At 46.5% G+C, this 22,267-nt stretch overlaps 1 protein-coding gene across 1 annotated transcript in view; it reads right to left on the bottom strand.

Annotated features, from left to right (window-relative positions):
* The window catches only part of SELENOO (selenoprotein O), a 169,934-nt gene that overhangs the window by 86,289 nt on the left and 61,378 nt on the right, over positions 1 to 22,267 (bottom strand). Inside the window, exon 6 of the mRNA XM_078678991.1 lies at positions 2,505 to 2,655. Coding sequence (XP_078535117.1) covers positions 2,505 to 2,655 — 151 coding nt within the window. The remainder of the gene's footprint in view (positions 1 to 2,504; positions 2,656 to 22,267) is intronic.

Raw genomic sequence — 22,267 nt, 5'->3', positions numbered from 1 at the left:
GCATGCACGGTTTGTATTATTACAAAGCTAATGCAGGAAACTTTGATATATAGCTTTATTCAAATTACCTTGTGCATACCTTGTCCTTTCAATGGGGAAGAGGGAGAGGGGGTATGGGGAGGGGATGAGGGGGTCGATGAGGGGGTCGGCTGTATGGGTGTTTTCTAATTTTTCCAGAAAATCGGTGTGCCCCAATTTTTTTTTATAAAACACCACTCTCTCAGCGTTTAATACGTAATCAGTGTTTCTATGCACTACATTTTTATGTGAAAAAACAAAAGCCAAAGAGTCAGAATTTGACTTAAAGTATTATTTGATTCCTGTTATAATTAACAAGTCCGACCACACCATTTTTTCTTACAATATTTGTGAAGCATTAAGTACAATTTCCAATATGACACAGCATGAACATGCTTTCCTACTCAAATCATACTTATTTGGGATAATACACTGAATCGCCCAAAAAACCAACGGTATCCAATTTTACATCAAACACCAAAGACTTTAAAACATCTAAAGTCAATATACAGCTAAGCTCGACCTCAGTTAATAGGTTTTGACTATGTGACATCTATTGGCTTTGTTAATGTTTGCCATGTTGCTGTGCTACATACCTTAAAGTAAACAAATTGCTATAACTCCGCCAGTGTTGATCGAGTCAACGCATTGTTTATTAATATTGTACATCAACCAGCACTGCTATGCAACAGGTCTTTGAAAATTGACAAAACCAATAAAAGTTGCATTGGCGAAACCTATAAGCTTTGTCACTGCTTGTTCATAAAAGCAAGTACTTGACTTGACTGGACAATCATTTATTGCTGCTGAGGGTATTTTTAGTCGAGAGCCTGTGTTCATCCTCTTGCTGAAGGGGTACGTGGCCCAGTTGCTCAGGATCCATAGTAGTTTGGGCCCTAGGACATTAGGACTAAAACTCCTCTACCCCCATGGTTCTCCTGCTTGCCCTATGGCCCTCTGAACAAGGCACTGACAATCAATGTTGAGTGAAATACATGGTTCTCCCTTTCTGTTTCAGCAAAGGATAAGAGCTTTTGCACTGCCCCTCCAAGTAAAGCAAATGCTTGAGGCAAATGTTATTGGGAAGAACCCTACACTTTTTGTCCCAAATTACCAATATTGGGTCCTTCAATCTTATGGAAGGGGCCCTCCCCCGCTTCACCTCCCTCCACGCATGTAGGTAAATCTTAAGGCATTTCTTTCCATAACTATTATTCGATTAGACACCAACTGCAACTTTTTCAAGTATTCATCCATTCTATGCTTCCCTGGTTGGCTCTCGGATAGTATTTTCTCATTTCCAGGTGCAACAATCCTCTTTCAGCTTAGGTTTTGAAGGATATGTATTTAATGATTCCATGCCTCTTACTCAGCCAAATGCGCTGGTGGTGGCTCCCCCTGGAGATCTTCTATAAAATTCTTTAGGAGCACCACAGGAGCATCCTTGAAGTGATACTACATAAATATTGCATACATTTTGTAAATGTTTATTTTCAAATACTGCACATAAAACTACAGCCATCTGAACGCCCACCCTTATTCTGTTGCTGCACCACTGTGAGATGTGTTGCTATATTAAGTGTTTGTGATTTGGGGAAGCTAATTTTAAATCCCAACACCTCAGATAAACTCCAGGAGCTCGTGATAAATACAATTAAGGACACTTTTGCAATTGCCATATCCTACCTCACCTCACCTCCAGGCCCAGCTGCACTGTATTCTTCAGTGAAATCATTTGCCTGTTGTGTTTTCAAGGGGGCTATGCAGTGTTCACACGGTCACGGGGGAAGAAATCTTTAAAAGTATACCACTAAGCAAATTTACAGATACACCTTTTCAGGTTATTTGGCCCTATCTAGATCTGTATTTGGTTTCCAAATATGAAAGGGTGAATGATTCAGTTTTGTTCATGCAGTGCAGTATAGTAAACATCGAATTATGCTGTATAGCACCATCTTGTAACAATACTGCATCTAGAACAGTGGTTCTTAACTTATCGTCCAGGGACCTCTGGCGGTCCAGGACACCATCTCAGGGAATATGCGACAGGTTAAAAAGTGAAGTAATATTAACAGATTTATAAGGTGAATATAAATAAGAAGCATAATTGAATTAGTTTTTAAACGTCTTGTTAATCTGAAGTAATTTGAAATTGGTGGCTAGAAATGGTATCCATAGATGCATTTGCACTGTTTCCACAAACCAATCAGAATAAAGTATGTTCAATGGGTGACTCCAACTGAATTTACTAAAGCTCTTTTTCCATTAAAATATATTTTTTATATCGGTTTGTGAATTATTATTTAATCATTTATATATTTGATTGAGGACTGCTCGTTTCTGGATTTTTTCTGTATTATCCTGCAGCTCAAATCATCGAAATTGCTAAGTCCCCGGATCCCAGTAATAAACAAGTGGGGTCCACAGCAGTCAAAAAGTTAAGAACCACTGATCTAGAACATTTTCAGTGTTTTAGTTTACTTTACCTCGGATCCATCTTTGGTTTGAAAACCACTTTTAATTCTTCGATAGACGCACATTGCTCAACTATCTTTGGCAAGACGTTATCTAGCTCTGCAGGATCTGATGCTCCAGTGAACGAGCTCAACAAACGGAAAGAGTTTGTAAAGTCTGCACCTGCGAAATTTAATGCCTTCAATTAATGGTAAAAGAGAAACAGGCAACTCTAATTTACATCAACTTCACCTCAATTTCAAACATGTAATTCATTTGAGCTGCAGGTCTTTGTAACCATTTGACAGAAATGTTGCATTACTTGCTGATAAATAAATGAAGAGAATTGATTTAGAAAAATTATAAAACATGATGAACTCAACTTCAGACTCCAGTTGCGGCCAAGTAGAGACATAAGCAAGCAAAGAAGAGCAGCACAGATCCCTTAAAAACAAACAGTGTGCTTTTACTGGGTTGGTAGCTGACAAATTGGTAGGAAATATAGTAGAAGACACTTAGAAGTTCGTATTTTTGTAATTATTTGCTTGCATCCAGTGTTGCAAACAATTCTGGCTGTTCCAGCAGTTTGTACACATGTAAACGTCCTGCACATATACGTTCACATTCAATAAGGAGACTGTGTATACAAAAGGATGTGCTATTGCAAATTTATGTTAGATCTGCTCAATGTCATACAAAAGGAGAAGAAGAGCCTAGTGCTGCCCTACTGTGTCTTTGATTAGTGAAAGAAGTGAAGCCTAGTGAACCGCCTCAGTTCACATGTGCTTGTAGGTACTTTGCAGATGTACAAAAATAAAAACTTGGCTTTTGAACCATTATTATGAGGCTCACTTGCACAATTACTGAAGATCTGATGGGGTGAGGCACTTACGGCACCTGGTTAACTCTACCTACCACTGACACCGGGGCTCTCTAAGCACGGGAGCCCTGGAAAAGGCCAGCCGCTGCCTGCGCGCGCCGCAGGGCACGCAAAAGTTGCAGGACAGCCCATGCGCGGGCAGCCCTCGCCGTCCCAGGTCTCCTCCCCGGGCCGGATGTCAAGCTGCTTTCAGTTTTGCTTACACATTCCTAAGCACTTCACAAACTGAAACAGGAGCAGAGGATAAGGCGGAACAGTAAGTTTTACACCGATATGCTGTTCTGTAAATACATAAATAAGTTACATTTGTTAAGTCACAGGCATGAGATTGTATTTTTTATGTATTTTAATACAAATGGTAAGTTTTTTTTCTTTCCGAAGTGTAGTCCTTGTTTTTTTATTAGTCGGTCTTCTTTCTGCTCCAAGGATGCCAGTCAGGTGAAGGGTCATGCTATTTGTCAGGTGCCATCATGACTGTGATGGGCATTGGGGCAGCTTTTACTTTGAAGACACCAGTTTCTAATCATGTGTATGAGGGGACCCGTGCCCAGTACCCAGCGCAGGCCTTCGTGAGTTATGGACGCATTTGATAGAATGACTTCGGAATTGTGTCTGGAGCGCGAGGCCATCCCAAATGCTCACTGGATGGAAAATGTGTCTACAGGCGTTATGAGCTTTAAGGGAAGCTCAGTGGTGATTTGACAATGTGCGCCCCCGCTGGGTAAGAAAGGTTGTTAGTTATGTCATGTGCACATAGAGCCCTTGATGCAGCAGGTCATATGTTTCAGGTTGGTAAAAGGATTACTGTGTTGCTGGGGTAATAATGCCCCGTTTCATGTAAGTATTGCTTACCAGCTCAGTTTGTGGCACACTTCTAAATAAAACAAATTACCTATCACATGTAGAAAGATAGGTGGTGGTGATTTCAGAAAAAGTGTATTCCTCATTTGCTCAGAAATAATTTGCCACAATGGAAAGATGCGTTTACGTGCCCAAGATCTCCCTTTCATCTTGCTTCTTGTTTTTTTTTTTAACTTTGTTACCTTTCAGCATAGCATTGGTCTCGCAGTCATGTCCGACAGTATTTGGAATTGGTTACATATAAAAAAAGAATGTACGTTTTTAGCCATATTCAAAAAAATAAGAACTTGCATAAAACAGTTTTCAGTAAGTATTTTAAAAATCAGTAAAAAAGGAAAAATAGTAGCCTTAATTGTAAAATTGCACACATTCCTGTTGTCCGTGCTTCTAGAACGAGCATAAGGTACTTCTTAGGATCTGTATGTGCAGCTGGAATTATGAAGCGTGCATCTGGATGTATTCTTATTTAAATTATAATACAAAAGTTGTATACTTGATTGTGGACCTGTCACATATGTAGCTCGCATTATAAAGGTGTATTATTGTTTGTGGGTGTTACCTGTGTAGCTTCTGTTATAGAGTTGTGAAATTGTTTTTGGATGTTGCTTGGGAAATATTAGGTTGTACCCTTATCCACAGATCTGTTTGTTACATGTGTGCCTGGCATAAAGGTGTACACGTGTGTATCTGTTATATGAGGAATTTGTGATACACACTTGTACACATCTGTGGCTCTGTTGCATGCAGAAACATACACTAGAAAGTCTCATCCCTATAAGTGTTAATATGTAGAGTGCGTCTCTCTATAAAGCATTGAAGTGCTGGGTAGGAAAAGGGACACCCTAGTGGAAAGCAAAAGCTACTTACGGGTAGTGGAGTGGCTCTTCAGAATGCAGTAGATCTGTAATTGCATGTGAAACTGTCTTGGGTGGATATGTGGTAAGTTGAGCTTTAACTGTACAAGTGGTGTCTGGATCCGTCATCTGTGGGTCTCCATTGTAAAGCTACACCCACATTTGTGAATCCCGTCACTTGATACTTGTGAAATGTCTTTGTAGTTGTCAATAGATCTGTTGTACTGGAAGTCAAACTGGAACGCAACTGGATTTAGTGTTCAGTGAAGGCACACTGGGAAATTGCATACATTTTTGAATTGGGTTTGCTTGCCTGCTTACAGCTGTAGATGTGCACATCCATGTCTTTTTTCCCTTGCACTCTAATTGTTCAAATCTGTGTACGTGTTTTTCTTATGCAACTATTGTGCTGCACACTTACCCGAAGCAACACGTGCACATCCCATTGTTTGTAGACAAGCTGGGTGTCACATCACTCTGGGACACCACCACATCACTCAGCCCAACCACATCATCACTCAGCACCACAACAGCACTGTCCTTGCTTACTACCAACAAGCATTGCCATAGCCAATAGGACTCGCATTAGGAAAGTGTAAGCTATTGGCTTTGTGAATAAAAATGCTATTAATTTAAATATTTTCAAAGCCAACACATATAAAAAAAAGGTCATTTACAATACCAATAGCTCACGCTTTCCTAATGCGAGACCTATTGCATTGCAAATGCTTGTTTTTATTTTCAGTAAAAACATTCCTATCCATATACAAAACAAAAAGTCAATTCCACGATACGGCCAGGGGTGTGAGTCTTTGAGAAATATGCAGTTAGAGTATCCCTCAGAAGGAATATGCTACTTACCAGTATGCATCTGTTCTTGGCATAGAGGGCTGCAGAGTGGTACATTTATGAATAGATCGCCATCTGGTGTTGGGCTCGGATGATTGCACTTGTTTTTCTTCTGGAGAAGTCTTTGTCGTCATAGATGACTCCTCCTCTTGGTGTTAGTGCGCATGGGCATCGGCTCCATCCTTAGATTGTTTTGCCATAGTAGGGTTAGATGGAGTAGTGTAGTATAATACATAAAGATATGCCCATGTAAATGTATCCAAATAAGATAATGTTGGGACAGACACAGGTTTCCGGGGAGGCAGGGAGGGCATGTACCACTCTGCAGCCCTCTATGCCAAGAACAGATGCATACTGGTAAGTAGCATATTCCGTTCGAGGCATATGGGCTGCAGATGGTACATTTATGAATAGATTGTACAGCAGTTACCTCCCTAGCGGTGGTCACCAGTGTCTGTCGCAACTGTTTGAAATAGAGTTTTTAATACAGCTTGGCCCACTCTGGCTTGTTGTGTAGCCTGTACATCAACACAGTAGTGCTTTGTGAATGTATGTGGTGTAGACCAAGTTGCTGCTCTACATATGTCATCTAGGGGAATGTTCCCTAAGAATGCCATAGATGCTCCTAGCTTTCGTGTAGAATGAGCTCTAGGAGGAACAGTTAATGTTCTCTTTGCTTTAATGTAACATATCTGTATACATCTTACAATCCATCTAGCGATGCCTGCTTTAGAGATAGGATTGCCCTTACGTGTTGGGGAAAATGCTACAAATAGTTGTTTAGTTTTCCTGAAGTTTTGTGTCCTTTCTATGTAGTACAAAATGGCTCTTTTGACATCTAGTGTATGTAGAGCCCTCTCTGCTACCGTCTGTGGCTTTGGAAAAAAGACTGGTAGCTCCACTGGCTGGTTGATGTGAAATGCTGAAATTACTTTAGGCAAGAACTTTGGGTTTGTTCTAAGAACCACTTTATTCTGGTGTAACTGTAGGAATGGTTCTTGTATTGTTAATGCCTGTAATTCACTTACTCTCCTGAGTGAGGTAATGGCTATAAGGAACGCCACCTTCCATGTAAGGAATTGTATCTCGCACCTATGCATAGGTTCGAAAGGTGGTCCCATTAGTCTGGTGAGTACTACGTTGAGGTTCCAGACCGGGGAAGGTGGTAATCTTGGTGGAATGACTCTTTTGAGTCCTTCCATGAAGGCTTTTATCGCTGGCACTCTGAACAGTGATATATGCTGACTGTTTTGTAGGTACGCTGCTATAGCTGCTAAATGTACTCTGATAGATGTGTACGCGAGATTACATTGCTGTAAGTGTAGTAAGTAGCAAATAATCTCCCTTGTTGATACGTCCAGAGGGTTGATATTATTAGTAGTACAGTGTATAGCAAACCTCTTCCACTTAGCTGCATAGCATGCTCTGGTGGTGGGACGTCTCGCTTGTTTAATTATCTCCATGCAATTTGGGGGTAGATCTAAGTACCCAAATTCTAGGATTTCAGGAGCCAGATCGCTAGGTTTAGTTGTGTGGGATCTGGGTGCATTATTTCTCCATGGTTCTGTGTAAGGTGCATGGGTAGAATTCTTAGCTTTTGATGTGGCACTTGTGAGAGTTGCAGGAGCGTGGTGAACCACGGTTGTCTTGCCCACGTGGGTGCTACTAGTATCATGGTCATTGAGTGTTGTTGCAGCTTCCTGACCACTAATGGGATTAGTGGGAGAGGGGGAAAAGCGTATGCAAATTTGTTGGACCAATTTATCCATAACGCATTGCCCTGCGACAGGTGGTGTGGGTACCTGGACGCGAAGCTTTGGCATTTTGCGTTCTGATGAGTGGCAAAGAGGTCTATCTCTGGCTGTCCCCATCTTTGGAAGAATGGCTGCAGTATTTGTTGGTGCAGTTCCCATTCGTGTATTTGTTCCGACTGTCTGCTTAAGATGTCTGCTATCTGGTTTTGGACTCCTGGTAGGTGTTCGGCTAACAGATAGATGTTTTGAGGAATGGCCCATCTCCAGATTTCCTGTGCTAGTCTGGATAGTTGGAGAGAGTGCGTCCCCCCCCTGTTTTTGAATATAATACATTGCTGTCATGTTGTCTGTTCTGATCAGGACTGCTTTGTTGGCAACATGTATTTGGAAGGCTTTCAATGCTAGAAACACTGCTAGTAGTTCTAGATGATTGATGTGCAGTCTTTTTTCCTGCACACTCCACCTTCCTTGTACTGTGTATTTCTCCATATGTGCTCCCCATCCTGTGAGCGATGCGTCCGCTGTTATTGTCACCTGTGGAATCGGTTCTAGGAACGACCGCCCCTTGGCAATATTTGTTGTGTTCCACCACTTCAGAGAGCGGTGTGTGCGGTCGTCTACCAACACCAGATCTGTAATCTGTCCTTGAGCCTGATTCCACTGTGTCGCTAAGCATTCTTGTAGCGGACGCATTTGTAGTTTGGCATATGGTATTAGCAGTATGCAGGATGACATCATCCCTAATAGCTGCATGAACACTCTTGCTGGTAGTGAGTGTTGTGGCTGGAATCTTTGAATGATTGTAAGCATAGTTTGGATTCTGACTGGATTGGGGTATACTTTGGCTTTTTGTGTGTCTATAGTAGCCCCCAGATATTGTTGAACCTTGCTTGGTTGTAGGTGTGACTTTGTGTAGTTCACTGTGAACCCTAGCTGGTGTAGTAGCTGAATTGTCTTTTGTGTGTTTTGAAGACATTCCTCTTGTGACTTGGCTTTTATTAGCCAGTCGTCCAAGTATGGGAAGACATGTATTTGTTGTCTTCTTAGGTGAGCTGCCACCACTGCCAGGCATTTTGTGAACACCCTTGGTGCCGTTGTGACACCAAACGGAAGGACTTTGAACTGATAATGTTGTCCTTCTACCACAAACCTGAGGTATTTCCTGTGGGCTTTGTGAATCGGGATATGAAAGTAAGCGTCTTTTAGATCCAGTGTAGAAAGAAAGTCCCCTTTCTTCAGTAAAGGAAGTACTTGTTGGAGCGTGACCATGTGGAAATGTTCCGAATTTATGTATGCGTTGAGAGGTCTCAGGTCCAGTATTGGCCTTAGAGACCCGTCCTTTTTGGGAATTAGGAAGTATAGGGAGTATACTCCTGTTCCTTGTTGGTGCTGTGGAACCTTCTCTATGGCATGCTTTTCTAGTAGGGATAGTACTTCTTGTTTTAACAGTGTCAGGTGATCTTGTCTCATTGGACGCTGTTTGGGGGGGATGTTTGGTGGGGTAGATGTGAGTTCCAGGCAATAACCATGTTGGATAATTTGTCTCACCCACCTGTCTGATGTGATGTTTTCCCAGACAGGTAGGAACTGTGATAGGCGTCCCCCGACCGGTGTTATATGGTCTGGGGGGAGCTGTATGAAGTCACTGCTTTGGGGTTGGAGAGTTGCGGTTGTTGTTGTTTCCGCGACCTCTACCTTTGTTGTTGTTACCTCTGTAACTACCTCTAGAATTACCTCTGGGTGATGTAGGTGTAAAAGAGGTTTGTTGCTGGCTTGTACCTGTATTTTTGGATCCTCCTCTATAGGTGGACCTACGAAAGGAACCTCTTTGTGTCGGCTGTTGCAATGCTCCCATTGATTTAGCCGTTTCCGTATCCTTTTTCATCTTTTCTAAGGCCTCATCTGTCCCTGTGCCGAAAAGTGTTTTCTCATCAAAAGGTTGGTTCAGTAATGATGTTTGTACCTCTTGTTTGAACCCTGAAACCCTGAGCCATGCATGTCTCCTTAACATGATGCTTGTGTTTATAGATCTTGCTGCAGTGTCTGCCGCGTCTAGGGCGCACTTGATTGAAGTGTTAGTAATTAACTTCCCTTCCTGTATGAGTTGATCTGCTCTCTTTTGATGTTCGTTAGGGAGATGTGTGATGAGCTTTTCTAACTCATCATAATGCGCTCTGTCATACCTTGCAAGTAGTGCTTGTGTATTAGCTATGCGCCAGCTGTTTGCCGCTTGAGATGCTACCCTCTTATCAGAGGCATCTATTAGCTTAGACTCTTTGTCAGGAGGTGGAGCTTCTCCTGTAGATAAAGAGTTTGCTCTCTTACGAGCGTTTGTGACTACTAGTGAGTCTAGAGGAATTTGTCCTTTAATGAATATTGGGTCTTTTGGAGCTGCTCTATATTTCTTATCAATCCTTGGGTTCAGTACCCTAGCCCTCACCGGGTCTTTGAATATTTCTGATGTGTGAGTGAGAAAGCCCTTAAGCATTGGTAGTTTTCCTGATGTTCTTTGTGTAGTAGGTAGTGTTTCTAATAAGAAATCCTCTATTTGAGGTTCTGCATGTAGTTCTACCTTGTGGTATTTTGCTGCTCTATTAATGAGTTGCGCAAAACCAGTGTTATCATCAGGAGGTGAAGGTTTTGAAGGATACAGTTCAGGGTCGTTATCGTTATCTGACCCTACATTGTACTCTTCCCATGGGTCTGCCTCCTCTGGGATTGTGTCTTCATCATCCCCAGGATGTTCTCCCTCCCCTGTGTCACTTTCTACATCTGTTGTAGGTGTAGATGGTCGTGTGGGAGGAATATTTGGCCTATTGTGAGGAAGAGGAGAAGAGGGTGTGTCTCTAGGTTTTGGAGAATGGGGAGGAGTTGTATTTGTCCCCATTGTTCTCTTCTTCGGATGAGTCCTGTCGTCCGACTGTTCATTCTTCCTCTTTTTAGGTAGTTCTGTGACTACCTTGCCAGTTTGTGGATCAATAAACAGAGTCTTTTGTTTAGGATCTGTTTTATATTCCTGTGTCGGTACCGCAGTTTTCGGGTCCGAAAGGTGTTTTTTCTTCTGACTGTCCATTTGTGTTTTCGGCACCGAGATTTTATTCGGATCCGATGTCTTCGGTGTCGAGGATGTTTTCGACATCGAAACGTGTTTCGGTGTCGACATGGACTGTTTCGACTTCGAGCTTTCTTTGACATGGAGCTTCGGTGTCGATGTGGGTCGTTTATCGGAACCACCATGATGGGAGACCGAGTGTTTCGGTTTCGTTACCGGGCCGAAGGCGGGGTGTCGGAAACTTTTTTCGGTTGTCTGACCGGGCTCGAGGGCGGGGTCGACACCGTGCGGGGTCTGTTCTTTGGTAAAGGGACGTCGTCACTCACGGTTTGTTGGACGTCGATTTCCTCGACGTCTGACTCGTCCGCTTCAGACCCCGCCTCGTCGGCCTCTTCTTCCTCCTCTTCTGGGTGCTGGTCCTCGAACAGCTCCGGGATTGCTTGTGACTGCATTCTCGATACCTCGTGTCTTCGGGCTCGACTGTTTCTAATCGTCGATTTTGAAGAAAATGCTGCACAGGCCTCACAGTCCCTGGATTCGTGTTCAGGGGACAAGCAGAGGTTGCACACTTCGTGCAGGTCCTTGTGTGGGAACTTAGCACCACACGTTGGACATTTTTTGAATGGAGTCCTTTCCATGGACTCCGGGCTGGACTACGTCGAGCTGGTCTTCTCGTAGTCGTCGTTCTTCGAAACGCGTCGAGATGGAATTGGAGTCGCGTTCGATAACAATACCGTCGAATTGGAAAGGGTTACGCGCCGAATATAGCCTTCTTTATTGAAGTCGGTCCGGAGCGCCTCGATCCTCATCCGAACCCGATGGCGGAAAAAAACAATCTAAGGATGGAGCCGATGCCCATGCGCACTAACACCAAGAGGAGGAGTCATCTATGACGACAAAGACTTCTCCAGAAGAAAAACAAGTGCAATCATCCGAGCCCAACACCAGATGGCGATCTATTCATAAATGTACCATCTGCAGCCCATATGCCTCGAACAGGGCATTACTGAAGGTAAGAAACTTGTGCTTCTGATGGATACTTCACCTTGTGAATAGATACCAAGCGGTACCCTCCTGGGTGGTATGTCTATGGAACTGCTTGGACGAGAAACCCTGCAGGACTAGTGACAATTGGTCACTTACAGGTCGAGTTACGTGGAACCCACTGGGAGTAAGGTAATGCGGGTCCCAGGACAAGACCATGATAGTCAGTTGAATTTAACCTGGCTCGTAGGGCTCGGGTGAAGAGCTGCTCTGACTGTCCCTGGTGCAGAAGCGGGAGCCGCAGGGCAGCTGGTTTTACCACTCAGACAGAGCTGGTGAGGAAAAGGATACAATAATTTGACAACAGCCACTGAGATGGTCGGTTGAAGATGCTGCAGAGTCCCAGGGATGTGGAATTCCTATAGCCCGACGCCCAGGACATATTGTTTGGGGTCAAGGGCAACAAGTTTTAATGTGTATTTTGTCCTTGGGACAAGTAGGCACAACCCCCTGCAGCACAAACCCTTTGGCTGCCAGTTTTCAGTAGCACATTATGGGCCAGGGAAGGGCACTGCCTGAAGTTAAGTTATTATTTGTGTGCCTATGTTAATGCTGTTCAAACTTGTATTTATGGTTCATTAATTGAAAGCTTTTATTATTAGAGTGCGCGCTCTAAGTAAATGTAAGTTCTGACTGCACTACTGACAGTGGTTACAGTATAAAAATGTGTACTCACGGTTTCAAAGTTTAGCAATATGAGGCTATGCATAATGCTCCCAGAATGCTCTCTGATTAGATGCAAATATTTGTAGAAGCTTGATAGCAAGATTAATGACTGTGCTTTCAATATCAAATATTCCTATAAAAATGAAAGTAGGAAAAAAAACATTTGCTACACTACTGTGAAATGTCAGGTACCGTTTCTTTGCAGCATCATTTAGTAAGGTGTGTTGATGCATGTTAGTATTTTGCAAAAATTTTCATATTGGAAAATCAGTGTAACCAGTTTCAATAAGATTATGAGTAACATAAAAATAAACAAGCATTGGCAAAGCCAGTAGGTCTGAAATTAGTGGTCAGCATTTTAGTTTTGCCAATATGTGAATTGTTTTGGCATGGTTTTTGTAAAGCCTTCTTGATGTGAGAGCTGCCGGGCCCTCACCATTATAACAAACATTGGCAAAAGCAATAAAAAAATTGTTCTAAAAAAAGCACACTGCCACATTAGTTACTGCCACTGAACAAAACTACTTTGTGTTCCAATATACTCCTTGTGAAAGAGCTTAATGCCGTCACTCATAGTGAAGCCAGTCGATACAGAGAGAGAGAGAGAGAATTTTTAATAAACACAAAAGGTTGTGGTTAACACCAGACCAAATTAAGGGCCCCATTATTAAAGAAAGTCTCAAAAGTGCACCCTTGGAATATGTTCTTGCATTAAGTGCAGCTATATAGCTTTCGTGAATTTACAAGAATTTATAGAAGTAGGGCAAGAAATGTACACCTCGAAAATATTTGTGAACTGCAGTTTATCATGAGCAAATATGCATGTGTAGATTTGCTCATGCGAAAACCCGAGTGTTTGCAAGGTCATTTTCCCATCAACCACTTTTTTCCCAACCCTGGAAGAAGGTTTACGTCTGCCATTGTCAGGAGTAAATTTCCAACATTTCTCAGTATGGGACAAGATTAGAGAAGAGTTAATGAAAACCCTTAAACATGCAAGTTAGTAGATTTGCACAGACTTAAAGGGCATTCCAACCCTGGAACTATTGCTTACCACTACCTTCAGTCCCAGTATGTAAATCTGCAGAAACGTGGCAACATAAAGGGATTGCTAGTATTAAAAAACTACTACGGTATGAGTCCTGTCATAATCAGAGAGGCTATATAAGAGCTCTTATATAATGAGATTGCTGCCATAATTTGTCACCGAGCCACATGGCACCAAATGGACAAGTGGATTTTGTTACAGGACAAGTAGATTTATTAAGCAACTTGCCCCATGGACAAGTAGATATTTCAATAAATTCCACACCCCTGAGAGTCCTCTCGGGTTGCAGCATTGAATGAAGGTAGTGTTAGCTGGATTGACCATCAATAAGTCATGGCAGTGGTAAGATCTGCATGAAGATATTTCGATGTTAGGAGGAAAACAGTGGCTCTCTGAAACTTGCTGGGGGTCAGGACTACATTTCTCACAATACACTGGACCATATCTTGACTACATAATTTTCCCGCCTGGACCGTAGCAAATGTGCAGAGCGCAGTGTGACTGCAGAGTGACTGCAGAGTCCTCCTCTGAAAGGCAGCCTAGATGCCTATCAGAGACTGCGAAAGCTTTGAAGCTCACCTCCTTGATGTGCCAATTCACTTGCCATTCTGACAGGGAGGGAGGTGTCACCTTCATCGCATCCAGGACTTTGTTTCGGGCTCCTGGGAATGTTGACACCTCCTGGCAGGGGTTAGATTCCAGTCTTGGAGGCGGCAGCTGTGGGCTGTCAGCTAGGGCACCGAAAAGGCTGGGGCAACCAGGTGGGCAAATGCTAAGGCAGGCACCTGAGTGCATGTCACAACAAGTCTGACATGGTAATCATGTCAAGGGTGATGAGACAAGTTGTTTGATACTAAACAAGAAATATTTCAATGGGACCATAAAGGAGCTGTCAAACTCGGGGGTGCCCGGTTGCCAGTTCATGCTATTCTTTGGCCCCTTGATCACTTATAATAGCCCCTAATGGGAAGAGGCTACTATAGGAACATATAAGCTTGCACTTGTACCTCCACACCTTTAATATAAAGCACCCTGCCTCCTGAGCTAAGGAGAGAAACCTTAGGGTTGACTGGCATAAATTAAAAATAGTGCTTAGACATTGCCACACGTGGTCAGGACAAAGTCGAGTTCGAGCAGTTTGCATTGCTCTTGCTGTCTGCAATGGCAGGTCTGCTGTCATCTGTTTACTTGAGTCACTCAGGAAGGCACAATCAGTGCTTCAGGCCCTGGGGACCCCTTTTAACACCCATGCCCTGGATACCACTGGTACCACTTATCAGGGGGTTAAACTCCTTGCCAATTTGGGTTATCAATTTACATGTATCAGTTTTGGGAAGAGTGCACTGGTTAGAAGGCTCCAGTGCACTTTCAGGATCATAACAATCAGCCCTCGGGCACAAGGTGTGGGGGGTGACCATGCGAAGGGGCACTTTCTTACATAATTATCAAGGCAGTAGTGCTTGGTGCCTGTGTGTACTAATGGCCACATAGCAGCAGATGTCTAAGAAGGCACTTCATGCAACAATGCCCTGGTAAAAGCCATGGCCCTGGACAAATGGGCGCTGGAGTCCTCTGAATAAATGAATGGGTATATTTATAAAGCGCAGTGTTCACTCCAAGGAGCATCTTGGCGCTACCGGAAAAGACCTAAAGGGATCCGTGGTAGGGAAAGATTGAGGTTAACACTTGGAATGTGCGTCAGATGAGAGATAGCACAGTATTGCCTGGGGCAGCAAAGATCCATGTTTTTAGCAGTTTTTTTTACATAGGTTCAGATTGTGAAAGTCTTAGCTGGGAGGGCAAGGTATTCCAGGCTTTTGTTCCCAGGACAGCCATTGCCTTCCCGCCTCTAGATTTCAGACGGAAGGTAGGGAGTGCTAAAATGTTTCCAGAAGATGACCGAAAAAGGCGTTGGGTGGTATAGGGATTGATTCTGGACTTTAGAGATTTCGGTCCCGTTGCTCTGGTGGCCTTGTAGAGGATTATTACAATTTTGAAAAGAATCTTTTTTTAATCATTAGCACGTGCAGGATTTTGAGTGCTGCTGCTGAAGAAGAACCCTTAGGTAGCTTGAGTACTAACCTAGCTGCCGCTTTCTGGACCACCCGTAATCTTTTCAGGAACAGTCTTATTCGCTCCTGCATGCAGGCTGTTGCAGTAGTACAGACGGGACAAAATGAATGATACGCCGACTGCCTTCCTAGCAGTCATAGGACGTAGATCGAGGAATTTTCTCAGGATCTTTTATCGTGTGGAAACACACATCTGCCACAGCAAGATCTTGCTTGTGAAAAGATAGTGTGGGATCGAACTTGATCCCTAAATTCCTCACAGTGTCTACTGTGTTTGGAGGTGGAGCCGTATTTGGTGGCCACCAAATGTTTGGGTGTGAAGAGATTACATTTTCCAAACAAAATGATTTCCGTTTTTTGGCTGTTACATTTAAGATGGTTGAGTTTCATCCAGTCCATGACTGCAGTAAGACAGTGATGACATTTTTCTGCAGCCACTTTGGAATTCCTGTCTAGGGTAAGAATTAGCTGTGTATCATCCGCCTATGAAATGGATTCGATGTAGAAGGTGTCCATCAAGGTAAGCAGCTGTGTCATATAAAGATTGAATAAAATTGGGCTCCGGGACGAGCCCTGAGGGACCCCTGATGATAGCTGTTTTTCTGTGGCTTTGTAACTACCAAGTGTTGCTATATTACGCCTGTTTTCTAGAAAAGATGATAGCCAGACAAGCGCTTTTTTGGTAATGCCACAATCTGCAAGCCTATCTCAGAGTATAATGAGACACCGCGTCAAAAGCGGGGGGGCGGAGCTAGCAAGCGCGGAGAATGGCCGCTTAGCTTCCGGGCTCCGCCGGCGCCACCACTGACATCCTGCAAAATCCTGCATCGACCACGTTCCCTTCCCGCACCCGACACCCCCGCTGTCGCTGGCACCTCGGGTGACGGTCCGGTCCGTCCGCGGGGATTCAGAGTCGGCACAGCCGCCGGCTGGAGACTCGCACGCCGGAGCGACAAGTGGGCCCGCAGACCGCGGCCTCAGGTGGGACTGCAGTCCGGGATACGTAAGGGGACGTGCGGCCGCTGGGGAAGCACTGCCCGCCGGCGTGCCCCCCTTCTACATAACGGGCCACAGTGGACGCGGCGGAGAGGGAGGGCGCCACCTCGAGGATCCGGAGGCTTCTGCCCGCTATAGCAGACCACCCGCACAGCGAAAGGAGGACCAGGATCGCCGGGGCGCAGAGGGCCCCAGGCCACCATCTTAACGCGATCGCGGCCGACACTGAGGGAGGCTGCAGCTCCAGCGCCGGGAGCGTGAGGCGTACACGGTAGGAGGGCGAGGGAGCGGCGGGTTACTGAGACTGAGGTGGCCTGCCCCCCCCCCCTACAGTCCATCTTCTGGGGCGAGGAGACCGTACTGGCTACAACGACGGCGGTGACCCCTATGAACCGCTCCACTGCTTGACCGGTCGCCCTCTAGGTGGATAGACCAACGCCACTTCATTGTTTGAACGAGGCTGTAATTGCGGCGGAGGGTGACGCATTGTGTCCTAGCTGAGAAGAGCGGTCCTCCTCTACACGCTATCTGGAGCCTGAGGGGGTGTTCTGACCCTTATCTCGCTGAGAAACTTGCGAAACCCCCGGGCGAAGGGACGAGTGTCTATGCCACGACAGCCCTCTTGTCACTGGCGCCTTCTTGCCAGCGGTGCGAAGCGGGCACAAAACACCGCCCAGCATGGGGAAAGGGGATAGGACTCAGAGCAAGCTCCCCTTCTCACAGAGGCGACTCCCCATGCAAAGTCCCTCGGCACCGCGTGATGAAGAAGAGACGCATGCGGGAGACGCACGAGAAGCTGACTCGGACATAAAGTCTATGCTCCGCTCCATGGAGCAGAACATCCAGTCGAATATAGCGGCGCTGGGAACCAAGATGGACGCCATGTCCTACCGCATGGACCGCATGGCGGAACGCCTCGACAAGCACTCGGAACGCCACGACATGGCTGAACGACGGATCACAGAAGTGGAGGAAGGCCAGACGGAGTTGGACGCGGCGAGACGGCGGGCGGAGACACTCATCAAGACACTCCAGGACAAGACGGAGGATTTGGAAGCTAGGTCACGTCGCTGCAATCTACGCATCACTGGCCTTCCGGAGAACACTCAGACGGGGAAGATGGAACTCTTCGTAGAAAAACTGCTCATCACCCTACTAGGTGACGGAGTGTTCTCTGCAATGTTCGTCGTAGAACGTGCACACCGCACGCTGGGCCCACAACCTAAACCGGGGTTCCCTCCCCGTCCAGTCATAGCTAAGCTATTAAACTACCGAGACAGAGACACGGCGCTTAGGCTGGCACGCACCAAAGGGGACCTACAATATGAGGGGTCTGCGATTTCCATTTTTCCGGATTTTACGGCGCGGGTACAGGAGGCAAGGAAGCAATTCGCCCCTCACAAGAAACGCCTCAGAGACATGGGACTCGATTATGCAATGTTGTACCCGGCCAAGTTGAGAGTGAACAGACAGGGCCACTCACATTTCTTCACGGACCCAGCGGAGTTGCAGAAGGCCTTGAAATCGTGGGCCAGGGAACGGAAAGATGGCCTATCCGATAATCAACAGAAAGCGGACGGCGGCCCAATGGAAGAACAGGATTGAAATGCGTATCTGATGTCCAGGGAACAGTGAACTCAGGAGGTAGACTTTGCGTCTTGAGTTGGGACGGTTCTGGCATCGTGGATGATCCCCGCAGAGACGGTGTGGCAGATAAGTGGAGCTGGGGTTTAAGGGTACAGATGGTTAATTGTGCACTTACCTTAACACGTGCTCTGCTCACTCCTGGCACATTTGCAAGATGGCGGATTGTGGATATTACATGTGGGGTGGCGGGGGCGGGGGGGGGGAACAGGCACGAGATAGCTGGACGAGACTCTGCAACGGACTACTGGTCGAAGCATTGATGCTTTATTGGTGGCGCTGGGTGGGGGGGGGGGGGGGGGTCGCTGGGTGCCGGAGCTGAGGGTTGAGCACAGAGTACGAGCTGCCTTGCTACCATCGCCCCTGAGCGCTATGCACATAGGGTCGTTGAATTTGTTGTGGGGGAGGGCTGGGTGGGCTGGGGACATGCAAGGCCGAATTGGGGAGGGTCTGCTGTGGGAGGAGGGTGGGACGTTGGGGATTGTGTTTGGGTGCATGTTATTGCTTTCTTTGACTGCTGTTGCGCTACTAAAAGTCTCTTGGTTATATCCTGCGGTGCTCACTACTGCCATTTACCCACTGCACTGCCTGTGCGACTCTGTCCCCCCGGGACACCAGACCCCTTTTCGACATTACTGCAATCCTCCATTCACCAAACAAGGCTATGGCTGACGTTTCTAGTACACCACTGGGTACCACGCTGGATCACATACGGGTGCTGACATGGAATGTCAGGCGTCTTAACGACCACAGAAAACTGCGTAAGGTTCTTAGCTATCTGCGTAGGCACCACATAGATCTTGCTCTCTTACAGGAGACCCATTTGCCCCTTAACAGCAAGATGTTATCACATAAAGGTTTGGCGGGTTGTAGTGTGGTGGCGGGCTTTACTACCCACTCACGGGGAACACTTACGTGGGTCAATCCGCGTTCCAAACTCGTGTTGACACTCCTCGAGTCGGACCCTGAGGGTCGCTATGTAATATGCAGGTGTAGAGGAAAGGGACATGACTTATTGGTGTCTAATGTATACGGTCCGAACTATGATTGCCCCGATTTCTACACTGCGCTGGCCCGGAAGTGCAAATCATATGACTACACTAACTTGCTCTGGGGCGGGGACTTCAACTTAGTACTGGACCCGGATCTTGATAGGTCGGCGGGACCCCCCCGGGCCCTGTCGGCTGCCGCAGCGGTGGTCCGGACTGAATTAGTGCAGTTGGATCTCGTCGATGTATGGCGCAGTCGGCACCATTCTAGAGGGGAATACACACACTACTCTGCTTATCATGCACTCCACACCCGAATAGATTACTGGTTAGCATCACACCATCTCTCTGATAGGGTTAGGGACTGCCTGATACTGCCACGCACCCTGTCTGATCACTCTCCTCTCCTCCGGATACTGGAGTCGCCGGTACATAGAATCCCCCCCTTCACGTGGCGTTTCCCCCCGTACTCCCTATTGGATGAGGTTTTTCGTGGGGAACTCGCAAATGAAATTGATAATTTCTTTGAGACTAACTTGGGCTCGGTGGAGAGCATCCAAACGCTATGGGAGGCATTCACGGTATACATGCGCGGGATAGCCATGGCCAAACACTCTGGGGTACTGAAAGCCATTAGGCAAAGACTTAAACATCTCGAGACTCGGCTCTCAGAACTGGAAGAGAGGCAGCAGGTGGAACCTGAGGGTGATGCCCTGGAGCAAATTAAACAGCTGGTGACGGAATTTAACTCGGAAGCAGACAGGGAAGTGCATCATATGGGTAAATACGCCACCGCCCGCACTTATGGCGAAGGAGATAGACCTGGATCTCTCCTGGCCAGATTAGTCCGCAGCGAGAGGCGTCCATTGAGAGTGGGCAAGTTGGTATCCAGCTCGGGGGAGACCCTAACCGATGAGGGGCAGATACTTGGGGAATTCAGGCAATATTACTCCACTCTATATAAGTCGAGGTTCATGGGGATGGAGGAGGCAATTGACGACTACTTAAGTTACATCGCAATGCCACAACTGTCCAACTCGCAGAGAGAATTCCTCATGATGTCCATACAGAGGGAGGAAATAGTGGAGGCGCTTGAGAGCATGCGGTCCGGAAGTGCCCCGGGGGCTGACGGGCTAACTGTTGGCTTCTACAAGGCCTTCAAAGACCAATTGGTGCCCTACCTCTCCATGCTCTTTGACAATATCTGCATGGAAGGCAGCATGCCTGCCACGATGCGGGAAGCTCTCATTGTGACGCTCCTGAAGACGGGGAAGCCCCCCACTGAGTGCGGCTCATACAGACCACTGTCTCTGATAAATGTTGACGCGAAGCTCTATGCCAAAGTGCTAGCGACACGCCTCGTATTACTCGCTCCGGAACTGGTGGCTCCGGAACAGGCCGGATTTATTCCGTCCAGGAACCTTACGTACAATATACGCACGGTGCTAGGGACGATGCAGCATGTGAAGCCAGAGAATAAGGCGCTGGCAGTGTTCCTCGATATGGAGAAGGCATTTGACTCCGTGGAGTGGCCCTTCATGTCGAGAGTGCTCAGGAAGATGGGGTTGGGCGAACCCTTCCTACAAATGATAGGCGCCTTGTACTATAAACCAACGGCCAGGCTGCGTTTAGGTGATCGAGTCACGGAAGCTTTCGACATTTGCAGAGGCACCAGACAGGGCTGCCCCCTTTCACCGTTAATATACGCCCTGGTGGCGGAACCCCTGGCGTGTGCGCTGCGGGAATATCATAGTCATGAAGGCATTAGTTTCCCCACTTACAAGATTTGCATCTCCACGTATGCGGATGACACGCTCCTATACGTAAGAGACCCGGAGCTCAACCTTTCCTCCGTGCTGAGGGAAGTGGTTCAGTTTGGCGCGCTGTTCGGCTTAAAGGTGAACTGGACGAAATCGGTAGCATTCCCTCTGTCCCCGGTGACATGCAAATTTGTTATGGATTATCCTTTACAGTGGTCGGAGGTACCGATTAGATATCTGGGCATACAGCTACATCCCGATCCAGACATATTGGTGAGGGGAAACTATGGAATCGCCTATAACAGGCTAACCGAGGATGTGGACAGATGGTGTAAGCTCCCGTTGTCTCTGGTGGGTCGCATCGCACTCATGAAAATGATTGTACTCCCGAGGTTTTTATTCCTCTTTAACAATATTCCGGTGATACTCTCTAGGGCCTTCTTTAAAATGTTGACGCAGACTCTAACGCGGTTGGCTTGGGGAGGTAAACAGCCACGGGTCCAATGGCAGGTTCTAACGCTTCCATATGAACAGGGTGGCCTGGGTGCCCCGGATATGGAGAGGTACTACAGGGTCGCACAGGCGACTCACCTGCATACATGGATACATGGGGATCGCAATATTCCGCATGTGGTGCTCGAGACCCTGTTTACGGACCCCCACCGGCTACGGTTTTTGAGCCGGCCACGCGTCGGGTGGGATCTCTGGATTCGATCTCATCGACTAATCACGCATGGCATTCGTTGGCCAAGAGACAGGAATGTGCGCTCTTATACTCCGCACTTGCTCCGATTGAGTGGGTCGTCTGGATGGCGCCACTGCGGGAGAAAGGGGTCACGCGCGCTCTTAAACAATTAGGCATATCAAAGCTGGGAGACCTGTTCAAGGACGGGACGGTGATTATGTGGGAACAGGTTGGCCCTTCCCGAACCTCGGAGACATTGCTGCACCGTTTCCACCTACACAGGGTCCGCGCAGCGCTTCATGAGCTACTTGGTCCGACCATGGCCGAACCACCCGAACTTCCAGAACTGACATATGTTATAAAAACGCCTTCGCCGAGCCACTTGATTTCGCGGCTATACAAGTCAGGACAGAATTGTAGGGAACAATCGCTCCCGAAAGCCCGATTGGCGTGGCAACGAGACCTTAACACACCGATAGACGACTCAATGTGGAAATATTGCTCCCTCACCACTAGAAAAGTTTCGCTCAACGCCAGGCACAGGCTTATCCATTTTAAATTCCTGCAGCGAGTGTACTATACCCCTGAACGCTTACACAGATACGGGCTCCGACAAACGTCAGAATGCGAACGTTGCCACA

This window comes from Lissotriton helveticus, chromosome 1_1 (genome assembly GCF_964261635.1).
Source record: "Lissotriton helveticus chromosome 1_1, aLisHel1.1, whole genome shotgun sequence".
Lineage (NCBI taxonomy): Eukaryota > Metazoa > Chordata > Amphibia > Caudata > Salamandridae > Lissotriton > Lissotriton helveticus.
The sequence above is the reverse complement of the archived record's forward strand: the minus strand, read 5'-3'. Positions and strand labels throughout refer to the sequence as shown.